The 19,060-nt window shown below is 54.3% G+C and overlaps 1 protein-coding gene across 1 annotated transcript in view; it reads left to right on the top strand.

Annotated features, from left to right (window-relative positions):
- Window positions 1-17,409, top strand: part of RBBP8NL (RBBP8 N-terminal like) — a 20,682-nt gene extending 3,273 nt beyond the window's left edge. Inside the window, exons 2-14 of the mRNA XM_085313896.1 lie at window positions 1,969-2,157; window positions 3,482-3,524; window positions 4,227-4,322; window positions 4,491-4,603; window positions 5,597-5,669; window positions 7,268-7,434; window positions 7,999-8,081; window positions 9,636-9,799; window positions 11,107-11,935; window positions 12,410-12,518; window positions 14,891-14,952; window positions 15,306-15,432; window positions 16,781-17,409. Of these exons, the coding sequence (XP_085170022.1) occupies window positions 2,091-2,157; window positions 3,482-3,524; window positions 4,227-4,322; window positions 4,491-4,603; window positions 5,597-5,669; window positions 7,268-7,434; window positions 7,999-8,081; window positions 9,636-9,799; window positions 11,107-11,935; window positions 12,410-12,518; window positions 14,891-14,952; window positions 15,306-15,432; window positions 16,781-16,908 (2,061 nt within the window). The 5' untranslated portion in view covers window positions 1,969-2,090 and the 3' untranslated portion in view covers window positions 16,909-17,409. The remainder of the gene's footprint in view (window positions 1-1,968; window positions 2,158-3,481; window positions 3,525-4,226; window positions 4,323-4,490; window positions 4,604-5,596; window positions 5,670-7,267; window positions 7,435-7,998; window positions 8,082-9,635; window positions 9,800-11,106; window positions 11,936-12,409; window positions 12,519-14,890; window positions 14,953-15,305; window positions 15,433-16,780) is intronic.
- The last annotated feature ends 1,651 nt before the right edge of the window (window positions 17,410-19,060 follow it).

Genomic DNA, 19,060 nt, shown 5'->3' with positions numbered 1-19,060 from the left:
GCAAGGCGCCGCGTCTTGCTCCTGCAGCCACCAGAGCCAATTTTCGCTCCCCCGTTGCGGGGTATTTTTGCAGTTCACACAGCCGCGCACAAAACCAGCTTAGCAGGGAGCGAGCTGTGGGCTCTGTTTGAGGACAGCCTGTGCCGTGTGAATTCACTCGTACAAATAAATAAATGCCTAGGAAAAAAAAAAAGAACAAAAAACAACTCCGAAACCTGTCAAGCGCACGGTGCCTTGGAAAAGCAGAACAGCTTCGCTTTGGCCTCCAAAATACTATTGGCACTGCAGATTTTCCATGACTGACCAGCCAGGCTTTCTGAGTATAAATTCAATTTCTAGTTCTAAAATTAGACCGAGAATGCAGCGGGGGAGCCAAGAAAATGAAGTTTGGCTAGTGAGAGCAAGCCTGCCCGGTAATCGCGCGGCGAAAGGTACGGCACCCGGGCCTGGGCTGAAGCTGAGGAACCCCAGCGCTGCTGACCGCAAAACGTCTGAGAGCAAATCCGTTAAGCTAGGCTGACCCTACAGTGTTAGGACTTTCGAGTCCTGCAATTTCTTCTTTGAATTACTTAAGCTTATTTATCTAACGAGCTGCATTTTTTTTTCTTTTTTTTTTCCTTTTTTTGGGGGGGAAGAAACAGTGCTGAGGATGGGGGTCCGCCGCCGGCACAGCAGCGCAGTTCCGGGGAAGCTCGGCCAAAAGCCACCCGCGGGGCACGGGATGGAAAATGACTTCCCCGTCGTTTTTTTTTCCTTCCCGCAGGGGCGGTGCGGAGGCCGGCGAGGGGCGATGCGGGGCACCCCGGGGTGCTGCCGCGCGTGAGGGCAGACGTGCCCTCGAGGGGAGCCGCTTTTCCGCGGGGTTGCGCTGCAAGGGCCAAGCAGGTTTCTCCCTGTTTTTGCAGCTGCGGGTATCGGCAGAGGAGACCCGAGCGGCCAGCYGCGGAAGAGAGACGCAGAGCTCGGCTCGGGGCTCGGCCATCCCTGGAAGCGCTTCCCCGCGCCCGGGCGCGCGAGCGCCGAGGCGGCTGCTGAGCGAGGAGCAGCTCTCCTTAACATCTTCTCATCGAGGTTTTGGGAGCTGAGCCAGGCCTTACCTCTCCCGGCTCGGTACTAAACCGCAGCTCTTGAGGCCGAGCTTCGGCGATCGGCTCCTGCCGCCGCCGCCCGGCGGCTGATCGCGGGCGAGCGCGCTGGCCGCGCCGCGCCGGACGCGGTTCACTCGCTGCGGCGGTCAGCCCGCGCTTCCGAAGGCTGTGTGCCCTGCGAAGGGGGAACGACGATTTATTTTTTTTCCCTTTCTGCTTGTGTATTTCCCCAGACGAGGAGATTTCAGCCCTGTTTGTACTCGAAAGGCGAGGGCAGCTCCTCCGAGACGAGCGTCCCCGGGGCCTGCTGTGGCAGCTGACGCGCTGGCTGCAAGCGCCCGCGGCCGCGGCCGCGTTTGCCTGCTCCTTCTCGCACCCGGGTCGCTGCACGCAGCGCGCCGAGAGCACGCGGGCGGCTGGCTGCGAGCGCTCGCCGGCGCGTGCCTAATTTCTTTTTAAAATCAGACCCTTTAGGGGAAAGTTTCTTCTCCCAGCTCCGCGTGCCCGCACCTTGCATATGCGCCGGATGGGGCACACCTCCGCTCCGCCTGCAGATAACGGCGCRGGCGCCGGCGGGGGAAGAGCCTGGGCGGGCACCGGCAGCCTCGAGAGGCTCCGCGCAGAGCCCGGGCGCCTGCCTCGGCCCTCCCGCGGCCCCCGCTCCTGCCCGTCACTCCCTGCGCCGCCGAAAAATCACGGTCGCTGCGCTTAGAGGACAGTTTCAAAGCCTGAAGCACTCTTTGGCTGCTCGCTTTCGTGCCGCGGTTCACAGCTTGGAGGGGTCCCGGGCCGCTTTCCTCCGACCTGTTTCTGAAAGTTTGCAAAACACAACGTGCACAAAATACATCTGTTTTACCGGGGGCTTTTTATTTGCGTGCAGCTGYCTGTTAGGCTGAGACCTGGCTGATTTAAAGGGAGAGGAGAGGAGAGGAGAGCCTCCTCCGAGGCACAAGCGCAGGATCGCCGCGGGCAGCAGCCCGGCAGCGCYGCGCAGCCCTGGACATGAGCACGGACAGTTTTGCAGAGTTCCTGAATAAGCTCAAGGAAATCCATGAGAAAGAGGTCCAAGGTAAGGAGGCACGAGAGCTCCTATCAAAAAATGGCCACGGTGCGCTTCTTTTTAATGCCACCTTCGTCTGTTTGGTGCCAAGTAACCCGAGGGGAGGAGGCGAGTGTGCTGCCTCGGGACCGCCGGGAAGGGGGTCGCAGCCTGGCCCTCGAGGGAGCGCGGAGGCCCATCGCACCCTGGTGCATTTTATCCCTCATTCAGGTGGAGACGGAGGTTTGCTGAAAAAATCAGCAGCTCTTTGGGTTATAAGGAGGAAGGGAGGGAGCAGCCCATTTTTACGTCCGATTTCCTGCTGGCTGGAGAGCGCTCCCAGCCCCGGCGGCGCTCCGCTCCGCGGGAATCGCCCGACGCGCTAGCCGCAGCGGATTTGCCCCGCTGCTGCCACGGTCCGTGACAAACCTGAAATTCCCGTGCGGCAGCAGCAGCGGCAGTGCCATTATCGCCCGACTTCTCCAAAGCGCTTTTCCCCGGCGAAGCCCCCGGGAAGGGGAAGGCCGGCTGCAGAGCCGATCAGCGCCGTGCCTTTCAGCTGGGGCCGGCTGCCTCTGGGGTACTGAATGATCACAGAGGAGATGGGAAAGTGCAATAATCTGCAAGACAGAAGTGGCAGGGCTACAAGGCTCTGCTAAAGAAAACCTTAGAATAAGGATGGATAGAGCGGTCCTCTAGGGAGCTGCCAAGTCATACATTACTAAAACAAGAACTATTAAGTTAAGCAAACAAATGCCATATCCAATTGTTTTCCTATTAAAATAATTCCCAGTATTAATATTATGAACACAACAGTGCTTTCACAGAATTCTGGCTTATGAATTCATTCTTGTCTTGTGTAATTTTAGGCCATGAGAGAGTACAGAGGAAACTGTTGAGCAATTTAAACCACACACTTGCATCTATTTTGCATAAAATGGAGTTGACAGAATGTAATGTCTGCAGATCCATCAACGAAAGCAGTTCTTGTTGAGCTGTAAATATTCTCCAAGATGCTTTGCAGCCCCAAGAATTGTAAAATACTGCCCACCTGGGAAATGGGTAGTGTAAATAGAAATAGCTAGAAGGAAAACCGAACAGACTTTGGGGGTGAGGGGGAATGTAAACCCATTAAATCATGAAATCACAGAATGTCCTCACATTCTGTACGACCTTCCCAGTTATGTTAAGCTGCTGTCATTTAACACAGGCAAACAAGGAACGAGGTCTGTAAATTGATGATGCTTCTTTAAAATGAAGCACCCTCCTAAAGTCAGGTTGTCGCATTTTTTTTCCAAACTGCCTTGGAATTTGCAATAAATGCCCATCTCTCAGACTCTGTTAATTATTCCAGGTCTGCAAACAAAGCTAACGGAGCTGACGACGGAGAAATGCCGGTGAGCAACGCAGACTCCGCTCTCTCTCTGTGCCGCAGCGCTAAAGGCCTGCGGGGGGTGGATGAGAGGTTGCRCTGCCTAATTTTGGGACCTTCCCAGAAGCTTCTCGGAGGCTGCTGTGCCTCTGGGTGCCTGCGAACGCYGCAGGTCCCCAGAGAGGCTGCCTGATTTGGAGGGCATTGCTCACCTTTGCCTGGGCATTGCCACATTTAAACCTTTCATGACCTGCACCACGCAGGGCTGCGGACACAGCCAGGACTTGGGGGTGACGTTTCCCCTAGGACAGTTTGGTGATTTCTAGAGCAAGGGGAGAAGAGCGACTTGGCTTTCAGCAGCCAAAATCCCACTAGCCCCAGGAGTGCCCTCCCCAGTGCCTGTKTAAGCTGGCCTCTTCCCGCTCCTCTTCCTCCTCCGCATTGCACCCAGGACTGAGCAGGCAAGGACCTCACCGGGGTCCCTGCCTGCTTGCAGGCACCCTGGCTGTCATGCACCGTGGCACTCATGCATCCAGGCACCCATTCTCCCCAGCACCCTGGCACCCTCACGCCCAGTAAAAGCACTTGAGTCATCCAGTGCGAGCAGTGCCGTGCACTTGGGGGATAAATCCTTCCCATTGCAAGTGCCCTGAGMACACAGCCACAGACCTCGGGGGAAATCCGATGACCCTTTCGTTTGCTTGTTCTATGCTGTCTCTCGTATTAGTGATGCCCAGCGGATTGAAGAGCTGTTTGCAAAAAATCACCAGTTAAGGGAACAACAGAAGGTCCTTAAAGAAAACGTAAGAGTGTTAGAAAACAGGTAAGATTTATTTTTGAAGAAAACATTGTTTTGTGGYARCGAGTGCACCCTCCTGCAGGGAGAGCTTGCTTTTCGGTGTCCGCGGGTGGGCRCGCACGCCGTGGCAAGGGGGGCCTSGAGGTGCCCCTGCYGGGGCTCAGCTAACCCAGCTCGCGGCTCTCCACCCAGGCTGCGAGCAGGTCTCTGCGACAGATGCATGGTCACCCAGGAACTGGCRAAAAAGAAGCAGAATGAATACGAGACGTCCCATTTCCAGAGTCTCCAGCACATCTTCATCCTCAGTACGTACCGAGGTCTGCTATCTGTTTGGCTTTGGCTTGTTGAGACTGTTCCCTGGTTAAAGCCTCTCTGGGCCCCGGAGAGCCGAGAGCCACCGCGGTGGCTGCGCAGCCCGGAGGTGTTTGCTGACAGGCAGAGGAGATGGGAGGGAGCTGAGCCAAGCCGGGAGGCCTTGAAAAACYAGGGCTCCCATTCGCAGCCCGCACCAGATTTGGGTCTGGGAGGTGACGGCTACAACTGGGGCAAGATCGCAGCTTCCTCCGCTGCAGCTGACCCTGATGGGGCCCGCGGGTGGCACGCCGGGCGCGGGCGGCCCCGCTGCAAGGGYGCAGCCGCCAGCAGCAGGGACGACATGCCCACCAGGCAGCTGCTTGCATGAATCAGCAGAGCCGGAGGGGTGGACTGCAGCCTGCCGCAGCTCCAGCGGCAGGAGAGATGCGTCACGCTGAGAGCCCCGGGCTCGGCTGCAGCCGGGGCTCCCCAGCCAGGCRGTGTCAGCTGCCTGGAGAAAGATGCGTTTGGCACAGCAGAAGCAACACTCTGGAAAAGACAGGAAATTCACAGCAGCAGCAGCTCAGCGCGGGTAGATGGAAATCAAGCAACACGTGTGATGAATCTTCTCCCCAGCCCTTGGCAAAACTCCCAGTGCTGCTCTAGTCTGGGGTGTTTTTCTCCGTGTATCTGACTGGCCCAGGGAGGGCAGTGGGGGTGAAGGAGAAAGGGATAAGGAGGGATGGAGAGGTGCCAGCAGTCCTGGCTTTATCCCCCCATCATGCTGTCACTCCTGCTTTCCAAAGCATTGCTTTCTAGCTGATCGGAGGAGGAAAGGCAGCGCTCATGCTGGCGRTGTCGCTCCCGCCGCGCCGCGCCGTGGCCTGCAGCAATCACCCTCTCTCCAGGAACCAAGTAGGCTCTAATGGACCTCCCGTCCCTGTCGAGCTTGAGTCAGAAGGTTGCTCCCTTTTATCCTTAGCACCCTTTGCCTCTCTTTGCAGCTAATGAAATGAACCGCCTGAAGGAAGAAAACAGAACTCTCAAGGAAGACCTGAAGAGGCTCCAAAGCCTGGAGTAAGCACTCTTCTGGGTTTAATTCGTTACATAGGGTGTTGGTCTGGCCAGAGGCTTCCCTACAGCCAAGCAGGGCTATGGTCAGACCACAGTGTCCTCAGAGGTATTTTAGTGTCTAATTCCTACAGGTTCCAGTAGAAGATAGACACCAAAAGACCTGTAATGATCTAAATCTCTTTTGACCTTTGCTTACTCCCCTAGTCACCTGCATCCAAGGATTTAATCTTTGGGTTCCTTGAAGCAAGGTGCGGCTAAAGTAGGATGTAGCGGGATGAGAAGGGGAGGGGTGTACAGGAAAGCTGTGGGCATTTTCTGGTCCTGCATTTCCCATTAGTCTGGTGCTTCTACCAAACAATTATTGCAGCACGAGGGAAAGGGAGAAAGTAACTGTCTTCTGGCTAGCAGTGCATCTCGACTCCATGTCTCCTGGGGAGCAGAAGGTACTCAATACACACCCACAGTGGACTACCATGAGAAGTAAAATCAGGGACTGTTTGCCTGGCCACAGTCTTCACTGGAGGATTTCAAAGCTTTTCCATGTCTACAGCTGCCCTCCTGCAGCAGCCAGACTGCGTGATTCAGAAGAGACCCCCAGCAGGACCTAACACCTCTTTGCAAAGTCATGGGGGCTCTGCACATGTGTGAAACTCGAGCAGAAAGGCAGACTCCTGAGTCATAGAGCAGGTTTGCAGGAAATAAATTGCTTTTTGCGTGGGAAGAAGAGCTACAAGCAAGGAAAGGACTGAGCCAGGCTTAAGAGAGAGGTGTGATTTGCTCCAACAGGTTAATATCTTAGCAGAGCACTGTGGTGAAAGCCAAGTAACCTGTCAGGCTAGCCAATATATACAAATCAGCTCATTCCTCAAGGGTTTAAAGTCCAGAGGAATTAGCACCAAGGGATTAGTTTAGAAATGTGCTTTCTTTGGAGCTCAGAAGTTCCATCCGTTTAAAGAGAAACTCTCACTTTTATGTCCTGATGCTTCCTGAGGAATTTCCTAGCTCTGGATCTGATGGGGTTCACTGAGCCCTGAGCATTTCTGCTCTGCTCTTCCCTGCACAGTTCAATAGGGATATTTGCAGCCAAACATTGGGGTCTCAGCATCAGGGTCCAGCTAGGGCTAGACATAGGTGCAGGGCTTTGAGTCTCATAGCAACTCCCTCATAGGGACTGAGAGCATCAGTCCCACTGGCTGGAAATGGTTAAGGGTGACAGTCCCCAAATCCATGTGCTGAATCCACCCCACTCCATAAGGCTGAAATCCCAGCCGGAGACGGACAGTTTCTCACAGAGCTTTTGCAATAGCCAGAGTTGGGTTTGAGCTTATCCAGCGTTGTGGCTTCCTGCAACATTACCCACAGCAAARTGGGGAAATCAGACCTTGAGCTATTGGGCTGGCTCAATCCCATGTTCCTAATGTTCATGCAGCTGAACCAGTGATAATCTGAAATGGAAGAAGGTGGGTCTGGAGATCCAGTATGTCCATATCCATATTTACACAGGGCTCTGTAACTCAGAGCTCACAGTTCAGTGGCTCCCAAACTGGTGATCTCCTTCTCCTGCCTCTTCTCATTCGCTTGTGTCCCTCTCCTTTCAACAGGGACAGGATGAAGTACCCAGGAGTCATCTCCAGAGAAAGCAGTTCCAGCCCCAATTCYCCCTTGGCTTTACTGTCCCCTGTAAGCAGGACCCCCAGCATCGACAAAGCAGCTCAGAGAGGGGCAGAAGAGGCGCACCATGACGTGCCAGGCCTCGAGCTGGGAGAAGGTGAGAGCAGCTGGCTCCATCCACACTGGAAAGGACTGAGAAGGGAAGAATGACTGATCCATAGCACAAAGCTGCTCTGGGAAAGGGGCTGGGGAGCACAGATCAAATTTTTGGAAGCCCGGATAGACATTGCTGTAGCCAGAAGAGCTGCCATGAAGGTAACTGCATGCCAAGGGATAAACATGCTGCTCGGCTTTAGAGTAAACAATCCCTGGAGATACCTGAGTACCATTACTGTAAGAAAAATGCTGTGCGAATGTGGACCCACTACCCTTTTGGTGCAGAGACTGTATATTTGCCTTGCTGTCAACCTCATATGCGAGAGAGGGTACATTAATTCTGGTGCTGGCTTAAGCCAGACAGAAATCTTGGCCCAACTTTGGCACGAAAACTTCAAAAGAAAGTGCTTGGTGCCTGCCAGCTCCTCCCAGTTGTGGTGTGCTAGCTTTCCATGCTATACTAATTAGTATGCTACAAGACTCTAGCACGTGGGAGAGGAATCCAGGCCAGCSTGGAGCCACCCTGTGGGGCCATCATGGTCATTGGTTGTATCTTTGTTTGCAGAAAAGTCTACAGGACAGAGAAATTCTCCAAGCCACAGGACTTCCCCAAGCACTGTCCTCCAAGAAGTCAGCCTTGCAGAAATGGTGAGAGTTGCCAGAGCTTGCCTAGTGTTTTTACACCTTTTTCCCACCACTTCGGCCATCTTTACCAGATCAAACGGAGTGGAACAGGGTAGTGAATGACCAAGTGGCACGTAGAGGGTGAAAGAATCGGGCCCTTGCCAGAGCTGAGGAGAAAACCTACCAATTGCCAGGTATAACCCCTCTGCAGAAATTGCCACTAGCTACAGGAAAATCATTCAGAGTTTGGTACAGGCTTCCTGTCTCCTGCTGTGAGAGTCCACATCTTCAGTTTGTTTCTATATTTATACTTCATGATAGATCTACAACATGCCTAGTATCCTTGAGTCCTCTGCCCATCACACTGRTTCCCCGTTTGGATATCTTGTTAGGGAAATCTCTCAGGAGTGACAAACCCTGGGAAATCATGTAGGCCCATATTTTGGTGCAGTTTATCCTGAGTTACAGAGTCAGTTCTCCATTATCTAGGGAAACAAGAGGCTGGGGCACTGTGAATAATGGAAAAACCTGGAAAACACACRAACTGTGGGTGCTTTTGAGTACAGAGTACAAATATACCACAGGAGCCCTGCTGACAAGCATCTCAGATGTCTCTCCACCTGCAGCATAGTGAATATTGGAATGCTTATGCAGCCATAGCAGAGTTATGTGTATTTTTAAAGAGACTGGCACTTAATGGATGCCGTTTTGTGCAGTGATGTGAGCCTGCCATGCCTTTGAAACACAGAGAGTGTGAGGGACGCAGAGCGATTTGGAGATATTGGGCGCTGGGCCCTGARACTCCAAGACCTGGAGCTTTGTTCCTTGCTGTGGGAACTCGAGTCCACATAGGCACCCACACAGATGGTTCCGCTTTGGCACAGGATTCATTTACCTGAATCCACAGAAAACTTGATATAACAGGTGAAAATAAGTTTGGGTAAGGCTGCAGGCAGGCTGTGAGGATAATTAATGGGGATCACAGTAAAGGTTGGTGACATCTCCTAACAGGCAGGGAAAAGTCAAGTCAGAACTTGATCTGAGCCTTGTATGACRATAGACAAAGATCATGATGTCCTGGCCTCACAACTAGGGCCTCCACTGGAAATATACCCAATAAATAAAGGTATGGTAGGAGCTCACATGAATAAAGTTCAGTGGCCTGAAAAGGGGTCTGAAAATTTGCAGGATCTTATCTTGCATAAGCCACTGAATCATGACTTGACCTGAGAGGAGGCATATGACCTCAGGCTATATATTGGTGCAGCTTGAAATAAAGAATAATTGTGATCCCACTGGAAAACGTGAAGAGGAACTTTCCTGGGAAAACCAATGAAAATATTGTTTGGTTGTTGGGTTGAATTGAATCAAATTACTTCTTTTCCCKCTGGGGAAGAAATTGATAAAAAGATGCTGTAAAGTCTTTCACACAGAGCACTTAGGAGTAGTCTTTGTTGTTTGCACTGGTGAGGAGCCCTGTCTCTGCTCAGTGAGGATCTCTAGGCATTGCTCTGAGAGCCCACTCGGTCCAGGGAGCACAACACACAGGCTCACGCGGACTCTTTCCCCCTGCCGTAGACATCCCAGAGGATCGCCAGCCAGCTGCATGGAACCATTGCCTTGGTGAGGCCTGGCTCGAGACCGTGCCTCCTGGAAAAAAGTCCTCCAGGGACCACACTGTCCCCATCAGCAGGAAAGACTCCTTTCCCATCGGAGCGTGAGCGCAGCCCCAGCCTCGAGGGGTGAGTTACCCTGTTGCAGATCTCGGTGTGCTCGTATAGGTCTGGTTTGCAGCCTACTGCAGCCAGCAAAAGGCTGCCACTGTCTTCCCCCACATTTCACATGATGGGGTTTCTTTTTCCATCATTAGCTAGATCTTCCCATCACCATGTCAGCCTGTGGTCACTCTCACTCATCCCYGTGAACAGAGAAGGTTAGGCTGAAATACTGGATCTAGCAAGCTGGGCTGGAACCTCACTGAATAGACTGTGATGAGATGGCCGGTTTTTGCTGTAACTACCCGCCTTCTTCTCCAGACTGCTTGTACTGCCCACAGCCTCGGGGGTGGGAGGATGCTTCTCCCAATTTACACCAGCAAAAATGACTGGAATCCAGCCCYACAAGAACAGTCTCTAGTTATTTCAGTTTCGTCAGGTAGAACCAGAAGRTGAACCTGATGCCCCAATCTCCAGCCTGCAGAAGAACAAGGAGATGACTTAAGCAGGAGGCAGCAATCTCTGCTGCTCTTTATCTATTCTAATGGGCTTTTCTGCAGTGCTCAGCACTTTTCAAGGCTTATCCTTCCCATTGATTTCATAAGCAGAGTGCTAAGCAAAGCCAGTAGGTTCACCTGTGAAGACAGTAAGCTTCCCAGAGTGGGAGTAGTTCTGCCAGTGCTCATGCACATGGAAGTTGCCAAATAAGAAGCAATGGCAGGGACTTGGTTGGCATGAGTAGGTTCACTCACCATACTGGCCTTCCTAACAGGGCTGTAAAAATCTCCCAGTGGATAAGATTAGGATAAGATTAAGATAAGATTAGGGACAAATAATTCATCAATGATGGGACACTGTCCTGGAGGTCTTCAGGGCCACCAAAACACTAAGAAAGACCAAGAACAGGTATGAGTGGAATTCAGGGTGATTCTGACTTAAACAGTATAGTTTGGCAAATAAATTTTCAGCAGCAATGCTGATCTGAGCTGTCACTCTATCCCCYCACTGACTCTACCCATCCCTTGTACTAGTGTGGCTCAGGAACACGCTGTTATAGGCAAGGCGATGGTAACAGCTTACGGCAAGCAGCACCGCTGCTGGATATCTAACCTCCACACACGTCACCGGGACGGGAACCTCCTCACCAGCTGCAGGCACTTCCCAACACAACACCCAAAAGCAAGCGTAGCACAGGGGGCCAGAAGCCGCAGCAGTCAGTGGGGCACAGAAAGAGTACCAAGAGACACCTGCGGCATCACCTGCAGGAGCTGGGAAACTATATGAAAACTCTCTAATAAAGGTGTTGGGATTTTTTGTTTGTTTCTTTCTTTTAGTTATGCAACAGTAAGCAAACTGGATTCCCCCAAGGTTGCTCCATCCTATGAAAACTTAAAACYGACTGCCAGGAAAGAGCAGCTCTGCCTCCTCAGCAAACATTTTTCCCTGCAAAAGCTGGGGCTAGCGAGTAACTGTGCTTCTGCCGACAGGGATGGCAGCTTCTCCAGCCAGTTCCTCGGGGCCAAAGATGCTGAAGGCAGCATGAGGCCGCATGATGACTGGGAAGATCGTGCAGCCATTTTCAAACTCCCCGCCGCCGTGGTTTACATGCGGGATCAGCATCTAGAGGGGAAACTCCACTTCCTCAGGCACCGGGAGCGGCTGCAGCACTTCCTCGCTCACCAGCGCCAGCAAGGCCTCCACGTCAAGGTGGACAGTGACCAAAAACCTGCTCCCGAGGAGCAGTCCCTGTCCCCTTGGCTAAGCGTCGCACCAGGATGCAAAGAGGAGAGGTCCTCCCTGGAGGACACCATCAACGGGAAAGATGAGAGGGAGCTTTGGCTAAGCAGGGATGGCTCCGAGCTCAGAGAGACGGCCAAGGCAGCGAGGGACTATGGCACAGACATGCCACTGGACCTATCGGACTCCRGCCGAGGCAGGGAGATGGGCTGGCGCAGGTCCCCGGAGCCGCGGGAGGCTGGCCAGGGGCGGCCGAGCCCCAGGGAGAGCCCCGCTGCTCTGGCAGCCCAGGGCTCCTGCGGACGGCACAGGGCAGAGTGGGATGACTTGCACCTCACCTACCACTACCTCCAAGCTGCCCGAGCCCAGCCCAGGGGCCAGCCCAGCAGCGTCAAGGAGGAGGAAGAAGAGGAGGAAGCAGCTGTGGTGAGTACAGCCTGCACTGGCATCAACTGTGTCCCCTTCCCCTCTCCAGGGAGCCCGGTGTTGGGCACTGGGTGCCCGGCACAGTTATGATGACCTTTAATGCCCTGTTTTGAAAAGGCCTGTGAGCGAATGGCTTTGCCTTATGTGAAGCCAGTGCAGATATATATGCACATGATAGTCACGGCCACCTGGTCATGGCCTTCGTTCTCCACCTCTGTAGAAAATAGCCCAGAAACCTACCTCCCCACTCATGTCCAAAAGATTTTTCTTCCAGGTTAGAGTAACGGTGTGCGGACAGAATCTGTCCCCTGCCCCTGCAGAGCTCTGCTGCAACGTGCCACAGCTACACAGAAACGCCCCTGCGATGCCCGCAGCGCATAGCGGCTGGGGACCGGCCTTTTCCCCTGCTGGCAGTGTTTCTGGTAACTGTGGTGATGGCAAGCATTTACAGGGCTGTGACACTGTATCTTACAGCTGTCTTTCTCACGGACCCATCCTACAAGCAAGTCAATGTCGAGTGACCCTGAGGCCCTTTCGGAGACCAGCATGAGACTATCTCTGAATGCACAGAAAGGAGAACCAGGTAAAAAGCCCCAGGCAAATGTGACATTTGAGAATGCAAGAGCAAAAGATGCATTTTGTTTTGTGTGAAGGTGACTTACAGCTGGAAACTCTCTGTGTCAGACTTCGCGAACGCCTGCAATTCCTGCTGACCAAAGGAATTACTAAATAATAAGAAACCCCCTTCTAGAGGCCCAGGTAAACCTGGCTCCCAGCTCTTTTGGGCCATCAGGCGAGCTTTGAGTTTTACATTTCTATCTCCAAGTACCCAATTTTCAAAACCAAATTTGGGGCATTTAGGGATGTCCAAAAATCCACCTCAGTCTCTCCAAGTAGCCCTGGCTCTTCTGGAGAGGAGTCCGGTATCTCTGCCCCACATGACCAGGAGGCACCCATCCAGTCTCACCCTGCATGCCCTGCAAGGCAGCCTGTACCTACGCTCTCCTGCTGGGTAGGCACAGAGGCTCAAGGAGCTAAAGAGGCTGATTTAGCACTGATCTACCGGCAAGGCTTACTCCATGGTAAGCCACAAACACAAGACAATGTTGCTGCTCCAGGATCACCCACACTGACAGGTTGCTCTCAGAAAAGGAGAAGCTCAGAATCGTTCCCACTGGGGACAGGGAAAAGGCAAGAGGTTTGCAGGATTAGCACAGAGAAAAACATCCCTGTCTGTGACCCCTTTCTCTGAAGTGTGCCTACGCTAGCACAGAGATAAGGTTGAGCATGGAGCAAAGGATGCTGTTACCTCCAAGAGGTAGGACAGCTCAGGCTCTTCCATTTTCCCTGCTCCATCCATTGTTAAAGCCCTTTCCTATCTCAAAGCAAATAGCTAGGGACACTCAGGGCTCCCTCCCTGGCTCGACTGCCATGGGACAAGGAAGGCAGGTGTCCCCTAATGAGTGGGAGGCTGTAGCCATGAGGAGTGCAGAGAGAAGCACGTCTCCGGAGAGATTCACAGTACCAGCCTTACTGGCTTGACCAGAAAGTTGAGCTCACCCAGATTAGTTGGTCTGGGTGTGTCAGAGTGGTTTGGGAACACTCTCCAGAACAGGATTTTGCACGGTGAAAAAAAAGGGGAGTCCTCTGTGATTTACATGTTAAGGAGATATCATCACGGCACAAGAATTTCAACCGATTACATTCTGGGTGTGGGAAAATACAGGACTTTCTTTTAATTCTCACTTGAAGCTTGACACAAAGCCCAGGAAACAATACACACATACTTTCTCACTTTCTAGTGAACCTTAACCCCCCAGAAGGATAAAGTGARGACAGGAGTGGGCTACAAGGGCTCTGGGAGTGTCTGAAACATGGACGATCTGCTCTCTCACCTAGGCGAGAACTTTTCTAGGGGGTTGTGCCAACAGTCCCACCTTRGCTAGACCTTGGGCAGATCTACTAGTAGGCTGTGGGACCCCCAAACCTTGGTGTGCTGGGCACAAGGCTGCAATCATGTAGGAGAGCACAGCCCCAATCCCAGTCTCTTCTGGGAGACTGCTGCCACCTCCCCAGCCACCATTCTGCCCCACTGTGCTTCTGATGCCATGGCCGACATGGGTGTGCCATTGCAGGTGCACACCGGGGTTGAGATGGTGCCCACAGCAGGCAGGGTTTGCTCTCCAGCCTGTGCCAGCTGCTGTCTGTGCAAAGGTCAGGTGCATGTCTGGTGCACGCAGGTACATATCTGCTGTTGTGTAGCCTCGGGGCCTGTGTGCAGCAAAATCCTTTTGTTGGGCAGGGAATAACTCACCTGCCTTTCCTTCCTCTCCTCCTCAAAGCAAGTTCCCTACTAAGAGCCACTAAGCAGGACCAAGAGGAAATTCTGAGAACTTCCATTCTGGCCTCTTTCCCCAGCCATACTTCTCAATGCCTGGGCCTCAAGTGGGAAGGCAGATTTGGGGATTTTAAATACCCCCAGTTTTCCTGATCTGCACACGACCATTGACTTTGGGGCAGTGTTTGTGACTTTGTTGTAGCAAAGTCCTAAGGATGTGATTTTATTGGAAACTGGTTCCCCAGAGACCTCTCTCGGCCCTCCTATAAACATTCATTTCAACTCGTATAACTTGGAGTGCTCTGCTTTGCGGTACTGCTTAGGGTTGAATTTGTTTTCAGCTTTGCTTGTGTACAGCCCTGGGCTGGCTCTCCAGAGCATCCTGGTCCTGCTGGCCATACTGGCTCCCGCTCCAGGCAGCCAGGACATGTCAGAGAATGTGGCCTTGTCTCCAGACTGTCCCAGCAGATCTTTGTATTTTGAAGTGTCATGATTGCGGATGCCTGGTAATGAACGCTCTGTGCTATCAGAGCATGGCTCTGGAGCTCCGTGTCATGCTCATGAGTTTGTCAGGCCCCGTGCCAGCCAAAAAAACCTTTGCTTTTGTATTTCCTTAGATGACAATGATGCTGATTCTGGGAAACAAGACTCTGATGAGCCCGACACCACAGACAGCGAGGTTTGTTTGCCTTCCTCAGTCCATTAGCTTAGACTGCCTTGAGTCTGGAGATGCTTTCAGTCTTGGGATTCCTGTTCTGGGAAGCAATGAGACATGAGACAAGTATCCACTTGCGCGGATTCACTGGTGACAGAGGCAACAGTTCTTCCTATATGAGATGCCAAACCCCTTTTCTGGGGGGTACATTGCTACCCAGCTTGTTAAGAAAGGTTGGAGATACCACGCTTTCCAGAAAAAGTCAAGAGGGTTTCTGAATGCAATGTCTGTCACAGCAGTATAGCAAACCAGCCCAGCCATCGGGTCCCTGGAAAGCAGAGTATTTTGTAGACTGATTGCTCTTCTCTTTGGTGCAGGTCACTGCCCCATATGAACATAACATCCAAAAAGAAGCCCATGCTGAAGGAAAATATCTTTGTGCCAAAGACAGAGCTGATGTGTTGCTAAAGAAGAGAAAAAGAGCACAGGATCCCCGGACAAAAGGTAGGAAGGAGGAGTTCCTTATGGGACCAGCTCAGGGCTWCAACTTCATTGCTTCCTGAGGGGATCCTTTCAGGCAAAATATCTGAGGGCACCCAGTGCTTTCCCTGCCCACAGACAGGTGGGGTGCTCTTCCACCGAATGAACTGCATGCTGCAAATAAATGTTTGCCCAAGGTGATAGAGTTGAGTCTTTTGGCTCCCCGCGATAAGACATGCTGCCCCGTGTTTTGGCAATGGGTCTATCTCCAACCAGAGGAGCCCCCTGCTAATGGTTAGCCAGCTGGGCCTGGGCAAGAGTTGCCCAGAGCGCGCTTCTGAACACCTAAGCTAACAGGTATAAGTCCCTGGTATTTGTTCAGCCAGTCTGGAGAGGTGCTGATTGGAGAAGGCCAAATTCCCAGCAGTGAGTTATTGACATTCGGAGAAAAGTTTCTTGCAAAGTCTGTTGATTTTCCAGAGCGGCTGTAGAGGTTTTCCCTGGCTGACAATGGAATGTGTTGTACCCCGGTTTCCTACAGGTGAATAAGCAGAAAATTGTTCCTGATAAGGGCCAGGATAAAACAGTGTGCCTGTCATGCCTTAAATACTGCCCTGTCAGAAATATCCTGCTAGTAACAGTCAGTAAAGAAAGGGCAGTGTTGACCGACTGAAAATTATATATAGAGGGCTATTGCTTAAGCATAAAAGGGAGCTTGTTTAACAAGGAAGCCCTGCCCCTTGCTCTCTTCCTGGCCTTCTGAGATGCCTGCTAGCACTGTGAACATGATTGCATGCAGGTGAGAAGAGGGATTGCTCTATAAAACAAGCCTCTAGGAGAAATAAGGAGAAAGCTTTCCTCCCAGGGCAGATATGCAGCAGCACTGGTGTGGACTGTAGTGAGCCCAACTTGTAGCCCAGCTCACATGAATGCAGGCTCCAAGACTGGATGGAGATGTCCAGACCCAGGGCTGGATGCAGCTGTGGCAGTGATGGAGTGATGGAGAAGCACAACCCGTCTCATATTGTGCGGTGTGCACCACGCACCACACTGTGCGCTGCTCTGAAAGGGAGAGAAATCCAAAAAAATGCATCCCACTGATCTGGGAATGGGATGCACCTCATAGGTACACTGTTGCGCCCAAATGCGGTTCTCTGCCTGCTTCTCCTTCACACATTTTTTGCTTTCAGGGGACCACAGCCTCCCTCAAATACCTTTCCCTCTCAAATGTGAGAGGGTTTCTCTTCATCTTTCATTTGCTGAGCTTGCTTTCTCCTGTGCAGTCAGTATTTTGGGGCTAGACCATGTTGACCCCATGCACCTAAGTCCATTACTCTGTGGTTAACTTCTGTGGTCACCTTCTTGTTAACAGCATCAAAAAAGTCACTGAGAGGAAGAAAGAAAGTCAAAGCCGAGGAGCGCTCAGCTGGGGCACCAGTGATCACCAAGAGCCTGGAGAACTGCTCCACTTCCCACCACAATACCTCCGAGGAGAGCTAACTGCAGGGCAGGCTGAGGAGCAATGCGGGCAGGCTGCGGAGCGGGAGGAGAGCACTGGGCCGGCTCAGAGACCTCCCTCCGCGCCCGACCCACGCTGGGAGCGCCGCTCCCCCTGCCGTGCTGGGCCGGGCAGCGGGGAGCCCGCGAGGGCTCGGCAACGAGCGGAGCGCCCTGGAAGTCCGTACGGCTGCTCCTGCAGGAGGCCAAGCGAGGAGACGCGACGGGTGAGGGGTGACGCGGGCAGCTGGTGGAGCAGCACAGGCTCTCGGTGACGTGCAGAGTGGGTCCCCATCCTGACGCCAGGAAGAGGAGACTCCCCCTCCACGCAGCGCCGCACCATGCACGCCGAAGCGTTCTTCCTCGGGGTTTCGCACGAGGAGATCAGCCTACCCCGCGTCCGGTCCCCGCGAACAGCTTCCTGGTGGCTGGCTGAAGGACGCGACCGGCGCGAGCACACACAGGACCCCGCTGCGCCCACGCGCAAACCTGCATCGATTAAATCCCTGCCCGGGTTTCCTATCCGCGTGGCGCCGCGTTGGAACGGGGCAGGCGGGCGGTTTCCTCGTCCGGCTAGGCGCACGGACGGGCCCGGAGCGGGGGTCCCGGCGGAGGGGCGGGAGGGCCCCCCGCTAGCCGCGCTGATCGCGCTGGCCGCGGCAGCGCTGCTGGGAGCTTGTTTTCAGGCGGATAAAGGGCTCTTGAAAGATTTTTCCGACGTGTTAAGGAGGGGCACGCTTTCCTTCAGCATCCAGCGAGCGGGTGCCGTTGCTCCCCAGCTGAGGCTGGTCCAGCAGGGACGCGGCAGGCCCCGCTGCGCCACGACGGCCCGGCCGGGCCCACGGGGGGGCAGCGGGGCGCCCGTGGGGGCCCGGCGCCGTGCCCGGACCGCCCCTTCCCACGGGCCACACCGCGCTGCCCTCCGCGCACGGCAGCAACGCGCCAAAGGGGCGGGGCCTGATGCGGGTGGGGCGGGGATGCCGCGGGGGGCGGGGCCTGCCGCGGCCGGGGGCGCGTAGCCGGCAGCGCCACCTGGCGGGGAGAGGGGGCGCGCGCGAGTGGGGAGGTGGGTCGCGCGCGTGCGAGTGTGTGTGTGCGCGTGTGAGTGTGTGCGCGTGTGAGTGCGAGTGTGTCAGTGTGCGCGCCACGKGTTACTGCGCCGTTGTGTGCGTTAGCGCGCACGTCGCGTGTGTCGGCGTGCGCGTGTTTGCGTGTTGGTGCGCGTTAGCGTTACTACCCCGGTGCGCCCGCGCGCGTCGAGGCTGCAGCGGCCCCCGGCCACGTGCGCGCGTCTCACGGCGGCTTCACAACCCGGCCGCTAACGGGGAGGGTGGGGAGCAAAGCCAACGGCGGCCCTATGTGCAGGCAACCCCCCCCCAGGGGTCTGTCACCCTCCAAGGGCATCCGTCACCCTCCATGGGGTCTGTCACCCTCCATGGGCATCCATCACCCCATGTGGGGTCTGTTACCCTCCATGGGCATCCGTCACCCTCCAAGGGCATCCGTCACCCTCCATGGGGTCTGTCACCCTCCATGGGCATCCGTCACCCCATGTGGGGTCTGTTACCCTCCGTGGAGTCTGTCGCCCTCCGTGGGTAGGGTCACTGGGGAAGTGTCCCCATGCGAGCAGGCAGACGYAGCTGTGCCCCAGGAGCGCGGGACGGCCGCCCCTCACCCAGGCTCTCTGGGCACAGACGCGGTGAGTCCCCCATTTCTCATTCCCGTTTATCGCCACCTGTTTCAGGTGAAGCGCTCGGGACAGCGTGGAGCGGGGTGGCAGGCAAGCCGAGGCCGGTTCATGGGCTCCTGGCAGCACAGGAGGGGGCCGGGGGCTCTTGGAGCACGGCTGAGCGGTGGCCAGTCCCCCAGCTGGCACAGCTTCTCCTGGGCACCAGCCACCCGGGTAACACCCAGGAGCAGGGCTGGGGCACGCACAGCRCTCAATACCCAAGATTGGGTGCAATAAAGGCAAGATTGAAGATTCAGGCTCCTCAGTTTGCTCAGGTTCAAGCTCCAGACTCAACTCCAGGCTAGTCCAAAGGGCAGGAGGGGCAACCACCCTGCTGAGCTCCCGCATACCATCTTGAAAGGTTTAATTTTTGGAGTAAGTGATCAGCAAGATCTTTTATTTTGTTACCTGATTTTCTGATCCGGG

The sequence above is a fragment of the Rhea americana genome, unplaced genomic scaffold (assembly GCF_003343005.1).
Source record: "Rhea americana isolate MKP2758 unplaced genomic scaffold, rheAme1 scaffold_4, whole genome shotgun sequence".
NCBI classification, from domain to species: Eukaryota; Metazoa; Chordata; class Aves; order Rheiformes; family Rheidae; genus Rhea; species Rhea americana.
This window is presented reverse-complemented; position numbering and strand designations above follow the sequence as displayed.